At 39.5% G+C, this 14,700-nt stretch overlaps 1 protein-coding gene across 2 annotated transcripts; it reads right to left on the minus strand.

Moving 5' to 3' along the window:
- Window positions 1-4,796: 4,796 nt before the first annotated feature.
- Window positions 4,797-14,357, minus strand: RAB9B (RAB9B, member RAS oncogene family). 2 transcript variants are annotated; one of them, XM_014838546.3, is made up of 3 exons: window positions 14,219-14,357; window positions 9,442-9,508; window positions 4,797-8,230 (listed from the first exon to the last, which is right to left on the minus strand). In XM_014838546.3, exon 3 carries the CDS (start codon window positions 8,186-8,188, stop codon window positions 7,583-7,585), a length of 606 nt encoding a protein of 201 aa, XP_014694032.1. In that variant the 5' UTR covers window positions 8,189-8,230; window positions 9,442-9,508; window positions 14,219-14,357; the 3' UTR covers window positions 4,797-7,582. The 2 variants fall into 2 exon arrangements, with proteins under 2 accessions (XP_014694032.1, XP_014694041.1); XM_014838555.3 differs by having other exon boundaries at window positions 9,415-9,508.
- Between the last annotated feature and the right edge of the window lie 343 nt (window positions 14,358-14,700).

Genomic DNA, 14,700 nt, shown 5'->3' on the forward strand with positions numbered 1-14,700 from the left:
GTAAAAGTCACGTGAAGATAAAAAATCTACTCTGGAATCTATTTTTATTCTTAATGTGAAATAAATATACTAATACTAGATGGAGGGCAGCTGATGAAAATCTTGAAGGAAAGAAAGAATTTATTTCTCATCTACTCTGTGCCAAGTACATTGCTAGGCACTTGTGAATATTATTTCTGGTAATCTTCACAACAACCTGTTAAGGAAGACATTTTCTCCCTACCCAAGCTGAAGAAACTGAAGCTCAGCAAGGTTACATAACCAACCTCAGGTAATGCACCTAATTACTGGCAGGACTAGGATTTGAATGCGGAGATTAAAATGCATGTGTTTACAAAATTGTGAATGTGCTAAATGCCACTGAGTTAAAATGGTTAATGTTGCTACGTGAATCTTACCTCAAAAAGCGAAAATAAAAAAATTAAAAATCAGAAAAAATATGTGTTTACCATTTGTGTCAATTTAACTAAATCACAGTATGGTAAATCACAGGATGGTAAACTGGAAAGTCCCTAGGACTTACCTCTCTGGCCAGCCAGCTCTGTGACCTTAAACAAGTCATTTGACCCCTCCAGATTTCAGTGTTCTTGTGGTATACAAAATAAGGGAGAGGTGGACTAGATGGATGATTTCTAACCCTTAGTAGTCTGTTTAGTCTATGGCAGAACACTAACCGGGTTTCACTGCCCTCTTGTGGCTGAAAGCTGAACTGTTATTATCACTGTATTCATATTAAGATTTCAAAAGCATTTGTTCATTAAAATAACAACAAATCCAAATCAAACCAGCCATTTGACATCATGCAGATGAAGAAGCTGTATGAATAAATAATATTTTGCTTTCTACCAAGTTTTTCATCATGTTGACACGAGCTTAGACTCATAACCTTTTTAAACAAAACTAACTGCATGGTCTCAAACGTAGTTAGGAACAAAGGGTAGATCAAATAGGCATTTTTCTCTCCTCCACCCACCTTAGTTTTCTATTTTATTAGAACATGATCCTTTCAATAATATGTTAGCATTTTTTAAAAATGTCAAACATAATTAAAAGGGAAGAGATGTGGGAGAGGATTGCAGAAAACCAGCAATATGGATAAGATGAAAGGTGAATACTCATAATATTAAAAACAGAGTTTCTAGAAATCAATAAGAAATAAAAATGAAAGTTCCCCACCCCAAATGGGCTAAGGATTGGAACGGGCTATTCAAGAAAAAATAAAAATTGTCAATATATCTATGAACAACTATTTACTCTCAAAGAATGAAAGAAATGCAAATCAAAACATGAGATATATGATTTTTCATCCATCAAATTGGGCAAATGTGGTTAAAAAGGAAGATAATATTCCATGAGTGATTGAGTGTTTAGAAAAATAGACCTCCTCTTATTCTACTGCTGTTGATTTAAGGACAACTTTCTAGAGGGCAATTTGCCAATATATATTAAAAGCCATAAAAATATTCACACTCTCTGACCTAGAAATTTTACTTATAGGAAATAAACAGAGATGTCAATTAAGATTAATATTAGGGACGTTCACCGCTGCTATATTTTATATAAAGGAGACAGTTGGAAACAACCTGAATGTCTAGCAATAAGTGTATATATCCTTCAATAGAATGTTATGCAAGCACTAAATACAATCCCTAGAAGAATCTATAAGCACTTAGAGAAAAGTTCCGTATATATTAAGTGAAAAAGATTACAGTGTGTGCAGTATGACATCAATTTTCTTTATTATTTAAGTACATTAAATAATAAATATATTAAAATATGCACTCAAAAGTAATATTAAGAAAAATCTGGTTACCTCAGGGTAACAGGACTACAGATGACTTATTTTCTTTATCTTGCTTTTCTGTTTCTTTTGTTCCTTAGAGTTTTGTTTGTTTGTTCGTTTTTACCATGAATGTGTGTAACTTTTGTAATCAGAAAAAAAAAAAGTCTTAAAGTATTTACTGATGACACTGTTTTCCCTTTGGGAACAAATGGGAAAAGAGACGATTCACAGGTTATACCAACACTTGTTCATCTATCAGTGACTCCACAGTGAGCACTATATTACAGGACACACCCTCAGATGTGCTGTTTCTAAGGCAGTCAGGAATAATGAAAGAGAAATGAGAAGAGATAAGCCTGTTTCTTGCTTCCTCACGAAAGCACCACAAGAAGGCATGATTTGTATTTTTAATCAATACAGCTAGTGTTGAATTAAGAGTTATTTTCCTTCATTAAGGTAGTGTTTCTCAATTCCTTTTTATCAATCAATTAAGGACAAGAAGCACAGGGTGGCATGTCTGGTTAAAATTCAGGACTGCTATAGTGAGACTCATTCCGCATTTACCCATAATTCATAGAGCATGAACGGAATTGACAGATTACTCAAAAATACACATACTTGCACTCACAACACCTACCATTTAAAAAGACACTGAAATATGGCAGAACCAAAATTCTCTTTGTTGCCTTGGAGAAGATAAAGCAATTTGTGAAGACTCACAGAAAACTGCAGCAGTTCCTATATGACTAAACGGGACAATTCTTTTACATCTTGAGCTGTGAAGATGCTTATTCTCACTGGGAAAGCACTAAGCAACCCCTCACTCCCTCAAAAAAAATACTCACACAAGCATCACCACCTTCACCAGCAAAATAAAAGGCAGATCCTTGCTTAGTAGTTCTTGCAAAATATCAATATGGGCACATTTAATGAAATTTTTTTCAATCTTTTTAATTTTTTTTCTTTTTGAGGAAAATTAGTCCTGAGCTAACATCTGCTGCCAATCCTCCGTTTTTTGCTGAGGAAGCCTGGCGCTGAGCTAACATTCGTGCCCATCTTCCTCTACTTTCTATGTGGGAAACACCCTCACCAAGCGGTGCCAGGCCCGTGGCACCCGGGATCCTGGCAGGCGAACCCGGGGCCACCCAAGCGGAACGTGTGAACTTAACCGCTGCACCACCGGGCCGGCCCCCCTTTCATTCTTTAAATATGCCTAGCTTCTATTGTTATCCCTTCCTTCTCTTAAAGAGAAAGAAGTAAAGAATGAGAGATTTATTGGTGATGGTAACTTGAGGAAATTAAAAAAACAGCAAAGAAAAAAGGTAACTCTGTGAGGTGATGGATATGTTAATTACCTTGATTGTGGTGATTATTTCGCAGTGTATATGTATATCAAATCATCAAGTTGAACACCTTAAATATATACAATTTTTAGTTGTCAATTAAACCTCAATAAAGCCAGGGGGAAAAAAGAGACCACTTTTGAAAAAATCATGCACATATATTAACATTTTATCAAAACGTGTATGTATCACAGTTTGCCTGGTCTAAAATCAGCTGTAAGAAAAGCACTCCACTGTAATGAATCCTACATCTCCAAAGCAAGGAGAGAAAAAGTGAAATGATTATCTGGATCACTGAGGTTAAAAAAAAAGGCAGTTAGAACTACTTTAGGTATTTCAAATGAAAGTAGAGACGCCCACCTCAACTCCCATCTTGAAATTACTCAAATAGATGCCTCGATTTTCTGGTGTGTTTTAAAAATTCTATTACAGAATTGAAGAGAAACCGTCTATTCCACACTCTCCACTTTCTGGAAGGACCACAGCCAAACTATTTCCAAAAAATGAGAATCTATACTATTTCTTAAGACATCAAGAGAAGGAGATTTCCTGCTGGGCTATGAATCAGGCAAAAAAACTGCAAAGACAGAAAGCTAGTTTCCTGCTTTTAAAATATTAGTTTCAGATGAGCAAATCTTTTTTTTCCCCCTTGGTGAAGAAGATTGGCCCTGAGCTAGCATCTGTGCCAGTTTTCCTCTATTTTGTATGTGGGATGCTGCCACAGCATGGCTTGATGGGCAGTGTGTAGGTCTGTGCCCAGGATCCGAACTGGTAAACTCTGGGCTGCTGAAGCGGAATGTGCGAACTTAATCACTACATCACCAGGCCTGGCGCGAGGAAATCTTTTAAGAGGCGTATGAATCTATGATCTTCTATTGCCTAAAAATTGCATCATTATAGCCTAATCAAAAGGATTTTGGGTGCTGTATTTGAAGCATGGTCTGATAATTTGTTGAACGGTTATGTTCAGAGATGAAAACAGTACATGTGGCAAAAAATCTTTTTTTCCTGTGATTTTGACTGCCCAAAGTTTCTATAGGCAAAAGTAGAAGGAGGGGAGAAGAAGGCTAAATCTGTGACAGATGAAATCAATGAAATGAAATGATGTGCTGTGGAGAGACTTGTGTCCATAATTTAAAAGTCACCACTATGTATATTCAAGCCATTCAATGCTAATGCAAGTATCTAAATTCCAGTATGTGAGAAGCAAGAGAACAGAATATTTAACAAAATTATCCTTGAGTTTCTGACTTGTTTGGCCTATATTTTCATGGTTTCCTAAGATGAGGACAGTACACCAGTCAAGAAAATAAAGAAAATCTGTATATTCTGTTTATATTTTGTGATGGCTTAATTTTTTTTAAGCTATAATGAAGAAATAAAGTGGAGAGTCAAGAACCAGTTCACGGTCCCAATACTCTTCATGCCTTAAAAAGCAGCACAAAAGGAATCCTCCCACCTTAGTCTTCTGAGTCTGTTTCCAGTCAGTAGAACACTGCCTGTTTGATCAGAAGGTAGTGGCTGCTTGGAGTACCGCGTGAAAAAACGATCCAGAGGCCACATTCAGAGCAGCCTGAAAGAGTGACTTGATTGAGAACTACTGTCTGCCATGCCCACCAGTTGCTCAACAAGAGAAAGGGAGAGACGAAGCACAAACATTGTATACTGGTTATTCAAAACGCACTTTTTATTCACTTTAACACAGATGATACTTTACAATTGAAACAAAATATCTGATACACAATTTTGAGTTTTTAGCAGCACCTGCAACAAGAGGATTGTGGAATACCTCAGGGTAAAGTTGAGATGGCTGAGGCAGGCACAAATTAACCTGAAATTCGTCAATCCACTGAAGACATATGGAATCTGAGGCCCCCTGAATGTTAGCCCAATACATGAAAATAAACTAAATACTGTGTATGACGTTTTAATGGGCCATTGAAAAACAGTATAGTTCCAATTAGAAATAGCTTATTCAAAAAATCTAGTGTTCATTAAAAAAAACCTACTGGAAATATTGCACTGCACATTCTAGCGTACACAATTTCTAAGCCTATATGCACAGGTCCTCATACTCACAGATTTCAGCCTTTGGTGTTTTTTAATCTTACCTAAACTATACGTCAGCACCCCACTGAGTGTTACTCACCAAAATGCCACTGTTTTTGTCACTTAATGTTAAATGCTTTCATTAAGATATTGTGTAATGATTTGACAGAAAAAAAATTGGTATGATTAAGAGGAAAGGGGCTTCAGTTGACCTGTCAACAAAATTAACACTTGTCTTGGATGGAGAGGAGGCCTATGAATGGGAGAACCTTGTAACTTTTTTACTTAAATGATCACATGCCATTCTAATAGTGACAAGTACTTCTGTGAGTGGATGAAGGTCTTTACGAAGGCCTGAGATCTACAAATGGAAACTATTATAAGCAGAGTGCAAGTAGAAAGAGAAGGCCCCAGGTCTCATGCACTTAAAAACAATTAGCATTTAACAGTTCTGACGTACAGATTTTCACCCTAACATGACTGTAGCAAGATGATCGTAGAACTTGGAAACCAGTGTGGCTGGCTATAGGCATAGGCAGGATAGGGACCAATACTTAAGAGCGGTGGGGTCCCAGTTCTGGCTTTGACTTCTGGCATCAAAGTTAGTTGGGGTCACGACTATAGTTAAATTAGAAATACTGAGTGTGACTAGATTGAAATACCATCTTCCACTTGTCTATGTGGCTGAAAAGTCCCAGAGCTCTTAAAGCACATAAGGTCCCATGTGTAAGGCTGATTCCATATGTGGATACAATGGAGAGTTCTAGGCTGTATTTCTGTGAAACCTCCTGCCCCCTCCCTGACCTTGGTTTCTTTTTGGGTCATTTCTAACTGTCCCTCACTACTTTGGGTCACTATTTTTATTATAGATGTTTCAAAAGTACAGATTAAAGGCTATGCAGGACAAACAGATCAACCAACAGGAACTAGGCATTCATAATATAGTAAATAGATAGCAGTCATGTGATCAAAATTTGACAGACAATTTTTGTATTTTAATATGGTATCTTTAGGGTGTTTATATCAGGGAACATAATGATTACTCAGAGCTCAAGATTTTTTCCTGCCATAGTGCAAAAGCAAAAGAAAGAGCTATGTAGTTGCTGTTAAATGCTGATCCCAGTATAGTTTGAAAAACTTTAAAGTTCTTCTCCATAGTCTTAGCTGTTGTCTTACAATATATCTAACTATAACATGGTTTAAGGAAGGGATCTTAAACCAAACATCTAGCCAGTATAGAAAGTCTTTTTATGGCATTGTAACAGATGGTCATACAGCATCTTCTTGAATATTTTAACTGGAAGGGAGTCCACTATTAAGGCAGTCCATTCCACTGTTGGACAACTCTAATGATGAGAAATTCATTCTAACACTGGGTGAAAGTCTTCTCTCTTGTTACTTTCAATGTCCTAGTTTGGCCAGAGGAATATACAGTGCAACATACAAGAAATCAGTTCCTTCTTTTACAATAAATATTTGACTTAAGAAACCTTGCAAGAAAAGCCCATTATCCCCCAAGCTTTTCTGAAGGCTTCTCTGAGAGCACAGCATGGTGGATCAAAGGACCATCAAAATTATGAGCAGAGAGCACTGCATCCAAAGCCATATACTAAGCAGCATCACTAAATTGATAAGAAGTTGTCAGAGAAGCAACATCTCTGGGCAGCGAAAGTAGATTTATGAAGTAAAAGCAGACCAACCGTTTATTTGAAAAAGTGGTTGGCATATTTAAGTATAATCCATTCACTAGTACCCTGTTACTTTAAACACAAGGAGTATAATGAATTTCCGTTGTCATTAGTGTATCTCCTATTGAGGTGGTATTTTTTAAAAAGCTCTGATGGAAGCAAACCATACATAAGGATTTAAACAAGGCGGTGTACATCACTATACTTTTGCATTCCTAATCATTACAACCTCTTTATAATTCAAACTTAGGACATCCTTGTTTGCATTATTATTTTTATTGTAATACAGCTCAGAGTCTTATTTTTTTCCCCTTTAGCAGAAATGTCAGAAACTGCCTGGCAAGAGTCAATGGTGATATTTGTTAGTTGATTAATGGAACGCTTTAAGGGATAGCTGTAGCTCGTTAACTCCTTCATGCGGCTGGGTTCTAAGTTTAAATTGTGATTTGAAAAATATTTAAATTTCTCAGGACTAAAGCTTTCTGAAACGTCCCGATACACACAAGAAGGAAATAGCAGAAATCACACAAAATACACTTGGTTTGATAAAGCTTTTTTTTTTTTAAATCGCCCTACAACTTCAATTTGAAAGGCTCTGATTCACAATCACAACCTTATCTCTTACACTTTTGTGTATGTGTGCACTCTTAGAGGGGCACAGTTATTCTTACACTACTGACTGAGCAATTTGGGGCACACTTTTAAAAGGCTTCCTACTTTTAACAGCATGAAGATCCTGCTTTGGAGCCACTGTTCAAGTCAATAGTGTGACCTAACATGCAATGCTCTAGCTGTTCCTCTACAGCCAACACCTGCCTGACGGCTTCTTCAAAGGCCACTGTAACATTAGTATCATCTTTGGCACTTGTTTCTAGATAAGGGTAATCCCCATTCTCCATGCACCAGGCTTGCGCCTCCTCAGTAGTTACTTGCCTATCCTCTTTGTCTACCTTGTTACCCAGAACTACAAAGGGAAAGTGCTCAGGGTCTTTCACATCTGCATAGTAGATGAATTCTTTCTGCCAGTTACCAAGGTTCTCAAAGCTCTGCCGGTCGTCCACGCTGAAGGTCAAGAGGCAGCAGTCTGCTCCCCTGTAGAAGGGTGTCCTAAGGCTCTTGAAACGTTCCTGCCCTGCAGTGTCCCAGATCTGGAGAGTTACAAAACGTCCATCTACCTCCAGATCTCGATTTAAGAACTCTACCCCTATGGTGTGAAAAGCCTGGGAGTCAAATTTATTGGTTACATAACGGTTCATGAGTGAGCTTTTCCCAACTCCACCATCACCCAAGAGAATGACCTTTAAGAGCAGGGATTTCCCACTCATTGTTGCAGCACCAGATGGGGAGGAGTTTATAACCAAGAGAACCTGAAAATAAAAGAAAGAGTAAGAGGGAAAACAGTTAAACCTCAAACTGAAATCAACTTCATAGTAAATTTCCCTGAATTGTGAGGACTTCTAATTTAACTTCTTTTGATTCATGCTCATTAAACAATATAGTACAGAAGAAGGAATAAAACTAGTTTTGCATAAGGGGGAATATAGGTCTTGTTTTTCTGAAGTCTCTTGCCTGTGCCAGGGAAATGGCTGAATGCCATGGGTAAATGGACTAGCAGATGGTGCTGTAATTTGGTTCAGTTCTGACTCTATTCTAGGGGAGAGAGCCTAGAACAGGAATGACACTCAAATGTGTAACCACATCAGCTTCTGGTTTGGACAGTTCCAAACAAGAGGTAAATAGTGTGAAAGTTATTTGGGCTTTGATGTCTGTTCCGGAAGGACCCAAGAATTATTGAGGAGAGAAAGCTGTATAAGCTGGAAGCTTGATTATGTCAGTAGACCCCAGAACTAGACTGGACCCCAGAGCTTGGAAAAGAGAAAAAGGTCAAGTTTCTTCAGGCATTTGTCCCCGTTATATTTGCGGGTATTATATACTTGCAGGTATAATAGTTAAGGGTATTAGAATGGATACCCTTAACAAGTAAAGGATCTTCGATAATCGTTTCTTCATGGAACAATGGCCCTTAAGTTGATGATTATTGACTGGTACCATTATTATAACAGCCTATCACTCAGGAGGAAAATCTTGAATAGCTTATTAATTTTTGAATTTAGGTTCTAATTCCATAATAGTACCAACAGAAACATACTGTAAACTCTAAAGTGCGATAATTATATAGTACCCTTCTTGTTGCCTCCACAACATGGAATACCTAGAATTTATCTTAAAATAAAAAGATGAAATGTTTACTGAAAAACTACCTTGCACTAGATTATGTTAGGTATGTTCACACTAGGTCCATTGTGGGAACTCAGTAATGATGATGGTAATTGGGTGTTATTTATGCCAGAGACCCAAGGAGATGAAAACTAATCATGAATCAAAAGAGCACATATAAAAGAGCTTCCGGAGGTATACACATTCGAAATGTAATTGAAAAAAAATCTCAGTAGTCCTTAAAATTATGTTGGTGTGCATATGTACTAATCATTTATTTTTTTAAATATTCATTTTAAGAGATCAAACACAAAAATATAAAATATATACCTACCCAGTTGAGTATAAAATAGGAACCTACCCCGTTGGGTCTTTGTCACAATCTTAGTCTTTTTCTTGATGTTGTTTTATTCCTTCTTTTTAGGGTTCTAAAAAACAGATTGGGAAACATCATTTTAAAAAATCTATAATAAAATAAATTAAGGCTATCTATATAAATACACTCGAGTAAGGAAAAAATCAGACCAACTTCAACTTACCTACAGAGGATGCTTTTCACAAATATACTTAAGAGTTCAAAACGTGACAAGTGTTTAACATGGAAAAAATAATTTTGTTGTAAGAGCTTTAACTTGTCTTAACGTGAGTGTACTTTACATGATTTTTAAAGTTTTATATTGTCTCTCCATTCAAAGTAAAAGTAAATCAAAGAAAGTAGATGATATTCACAGTAGCTGATATTTAGGAAAGGGAAAGTACGGAGGAGTCTAAGATATGTTGAAATTCTAAGTCACAGATGAAACTCCTACCCTTTATACCTACCAGTGTTCCCATCTCCAAAAAAGTTACAAAGGCACTCACCACTCTGCCTCAAGGCTGTGTCTGCAATTGATTCCACAAGATCACAGAAGAAAAATTATGTTTGGGGATTCCCTGTTTATAATATAGTCTCTTGGCTAATTATTTTACTCATTAATGTTGATCATCTGTCTTGAGCACAGGTTTAATATTTAGCTGGCTTTATGAAATTCAAACACAACTTCATTTAGCATTATAGTTAATTATGGCAAGAGTCTTAGCTAAGCAGCATCAAGAGTACTGATCTAAAAGGAAAAACAGTTTCTAGATTTGTTGTGTTCTTTCTTACTGAGGAATAAAGAAGCTTTTAAGAAATCTGTGCTGCTTAATAATCTCATGTTATTTTTCCACATGTAGATACAGCATATAATAAGGGCTTCATTAGAGATCTAAACAGTAATTATGAAATGAAATAATGTCTTCTAAATTGATAGGCTTTATCCTCCTTCTTGGTCTATCTAGTCTAAAACATTCTCAAGTTTCCTACAATTCCTGATTATCGTCCTCTTTTTTCCTGCTCTCAAATTGCTGTCTTTGGAACTAGGTCAAGTAACAAACATTTCTTTAAAGGGAGCTGAAACAAGCGTTAGCACACTTCTTTAGTTTTTATACTGATCTGTAGCATAATCTTACAGAGCAGAACTCTTGAACTCTCACTTTAAAAAATAACAGAAGGAAGTACAAATTGGTGGTTAGTATTAAGGACCATGCCAAATGAGCATCCTTAAGTTCCCAGAAAACAGGTGTTCACATCATTAAACGACTCACTAATTCTACTTCCCCGGCGGCGGATAAACTCAAATGATGGGTCAAGGACTGAAAGAATATGGAAACCAAATACTCAGCGCCAGGAATAATGATGAAGTATTAATAACTATCTGAGATAATGCTGCAGTTGCTTGTGCACTCCCTACTTGGTCTTGTGCACACATAACTTCTGGGTACAGAGGCTCCATACCAGGGAAAAGGGAGGAAAAGCAATGTGGTTCAGTGTCAAATGCACTGGGCTGGCAGCAATCAGGAGACGAGAGTCTTCATCACTGCTTTCTCATTCATTTATTTTATGAACTTGGGCAGGTCAATGAATCTTGCTGTGTTTCAATATCTTCCTATATAAAAATAGAGCTGATAATACCTGCCCCACTTAACTCACAGGATTTGGGGGAAAATGAATAACTTAGGAAGTTTGTAAAGATTTGTAAGCATTTATTGAAATTTTTGGTTTGAGATTTTTGTTCTTCTTGCTCCTCCACCTCCTTTCATTCACCAGTGGGTGCCTTGTGGCTAGGTACTAAACCTTCTCAAAAAGGACCTGCCTTTTTGAGGGAGGATAACAATTCTTCCTTTTCTCTTTCTTCCATATCTGAGAGAGCCTTGTTCCCCAACAATTTTGAGCATCTGTATATACCACAGAATCTCAGCGTTGTAGGGACCTTAAGGGTCTTCTGGTCCAATTCTGCTACTGATGCTTGAGAACACATTTGAGTGCCTACTGTGTGCTGTGTCCTTACTAAGGTGATCCTCCACTCTCCTCTGCTGTCTCCAACTCCCATTTGTTTCCTGGAGGTAGAAATGAATACAGTTTAGGCTTGTCTCCTTGCCTCCAGTCACTAAATCCTGCTGATTTTTTCTTGGTTTACCCTTTTCCTGTCCTCTGCTACCATCCTCATTTTGACCCATATCTCCTTGCACAAATCTTTGGTGAAAGTTTCCTGGCTCTCCTCTCCCTGCCTCCAGTTTCTCCCTACTTAATCTACTTTGCAAAGTTTCCTCACTTGAGCACACACTGGGTGTAGACGCTGTTGGAAATGCATACATGTTGAAGGCAAGGTCTTATCCTCAAGGAGTTTACAAATTAACATATAAGCTTCAGAGCTCATGATTTACAGTTGAAATAACACCATTATACTGAATTATTTTGTTAACAAAACCTTTTTTTCCAAGTATGTCTTTCCTACACAACCAAATTTTAAATTCCTGGATAGTAAGGCCCTTGTTTGTGTATGTTTTTGTGGCCCCTTCACTATGCAGCACCAGGGTCCTCCATATGGATAATCAATAAACATTTGTTTATTAATTGTCTAGGCAGGTGCCAAGAACTAATGCCTCTGAATTGACGCCAAGGTACAATAGAGCCACAGTTCTGTAAGATGTCCAAATACTATTATTTATAAGGTTACTAAAGAGCAGAGGTTATGGACTCATCTGGATTACTTTCTAGATGGGACTTAACAGGAATTCTACCTGTTGAAAGTCAGTGAAAATACTCCAGTTTCCCTCCCCTCCCCTCAGATTTTAAAAATAAATATATAAATTTCTCCATTCCCACCAAAAACAAGAGCAGAATAATTATCTCAACTTTATGTTTTCAGTGGGTGCTGGCATCCCCATCATGATCCCCATCGTCCCTATCATCATCAGCATTATTGTTTGAAAATGAGTGTGATATTCTTTAGGACACACTTAAAAAGAAATAGCACAGCATAAAAGCAAATCAAACAATTTTTTTCCTCCCCTAGAATACGCCAAATTTAAGTCAAACCTTAAAGAAGATAGCATTACATAGGCAAAGAAATTCTTTGATAAGCCTAAGTACATTTAATAGGAAAGTCAAATCCCTTATGCATCCCTTATGGGTCCCACACCAGGTTAGGATTTATTCTGATTTTGGTCCTATTCAGAGAAAGATCTTGCTTTAATCGACTCAAATATCCTAGAGGTGCAATTTCCCTTTCCTACTCCACTCCCCAAAATAGATTAACAAGCATTCTCTAAGGATAGTTTATTCACTTTTTTTTTCCCCAATTAGGGTCTAAGACTTGGGCAGTAAGGTGAATTAGAAATTTACCTAACGGATACTCTCTAGCTTTCCCTGTCATTCAACACACTTGAAACCTTTTGAATCTGCTGTGCCCACACCCACACAGGCTTATCAAAACTATCGTATTTAGTTGGTGATGCTTGGGGGTGGTGTTGGGGGTGGAGATGAGGGAGGAAGCAGTACAATGATGAGGAAAAGGTTGAACCTTTGAAAATAGGACATTTTAGCGTGACGATGGAGAGAAGAAAGATAGAAAAGCAAATTGGCAACGTACGTTCGGTTGCCATGGTTGGAATGATGCTCAAATCCATAGTGCAGATTGTTTGGAAGCAAGTCTTGACAGGGATGTGTACTGCAAGGCTGGGGGAGAGGGAAGAGCAGCAGGGGAGGGCTAAGCAGTGGATGAAAGTGGCCCTGGTGGCAATCTGCACAGGGGAGAAGCCATGGTTGGAGCTGTGGGGAAAGCCCATCTTGCGGTGACACACTAGTTGAGGCTACTCAACTCACTGTTGATTCCTGGCACAATATTCAGAAATATTGCACTGGAGAACTGGGCGGGGCTTCCTTTAATCCATGTAAAAATCAATATAAACAAGAAATGATTGGATCTTTGAGACTCTCTACCTTAAATGGTGTAGGTTGTTTCCAATACAACCTGATGCTTGGCGCGGAGGGGGTTGGTTTCGTAGCGGGGAAGCTCTGACGCACTGTATTCATTCTGTACAACTACCTAGTTATCAGCTACCTCCATGCTTTGAGTCCATATGCCACAGCCGTTATGCCACTGAAACGCTATTCCTACTTTTATGCCCATATTTATATCCTATATGCAACTAGAAGGGTCCAATGTGGAATTTCACCTCTAACCTTTCACTCCTCACAACGACAGCTATGGGGCTATGACCCCAAAGACACACTAGGTAACTATTTGGCATTGTCCCCAGGCCACTTCTTCCCAAGTAGACTGCCTGGAGACAAACAGGTAGGTAAGGTTTGGGTGACATTAAGTGAGCAGGGTACAGGGAAAAGAAGCTTCCTTAGGTGCCTGGGAATGCTGTCATCTCTATGAAAGGAGCACTGTTTGTATTGGGGATCTAGAAAGTGAGACGTCACGCATAGTTCCAACTACCTCGGACCCGGGTCTTCTCACCTCACCCGCAGCTCCTAGAACGAGCGGCTGTGGCGCATGCGCACTGAGCCACACCCGCTCCCCACGGAGCCCTGCGCCTCTGCCCGGCTTTGGCAGCCGCTCTGGATTACTCAGCAACGCCCCCTTCTACCGTTACCTAACCCCCCAGCTCCGACCCGTGCAGCGCCTAGGCCCCCTTCCCAGGGTGCAAGTGCTTCCGAGGATCACCTAGATCTCCCTTTCTCCGTCTTCCCACAGGCCTGCCACCTCCCGGCCTCCCGCGTCCGCCGGTCGCGAGCCCCTCTCCCTGCCCACGCACCGGCACCTTACCCAGTACAATGGGAGAGAGACTGGAGAGGGCCGCGGGCGCCAGGCAGGTCAGCTTTGGGTGCTGGCCGTTTGGCTTCTCAGCGACACCGTCACCACTCCCGCTGCCTCCTCGTCCTCAATGGGGCAGCAAGTGCAGCTTGGACCTCGGTGGCCTGACAGCTGCCGCTCGCGCCCGCTGCTGCCGCCGCGCAGCGTCTCGCGCCCGCGCCCGCCGGGGGAGGGGGCGGGGCTGCGCCGCCTCCTCTTGCCCCTTTCTTGGCGTCCTGGAACCCGGTGTGGGCGCCTCCCGCTCTTGCATGTCGAGAACGCTCCCTGGCTCGCTCACTCTTCTTTCATGCTCAGTGTCCAACCCTGGTAGCCCTTGGCCTCCTCTCCTCCTCTCACCGATTAGTAGGCGCAGCGACAATGGACCATCAAATATTGGTCTCCAGCTTGGCTCCTCTGCAGCCGAGGGTCACAGCCCCATTTCCTGCAATCACCCT

Source organism: Equus asinus, chromosome X (assembly GCF_041296235.1).
Source record: "Equus asinus isolate D_3611 breed Donkey chromosome X, EquAss-T2T_v2, whole genome shotgun sequence".
Lineage (NCBI taxonomy): Eukaryota > Metazoa > Chordata > Mammalia > Perissodactyla > Equidae > Equus > Equus asinus.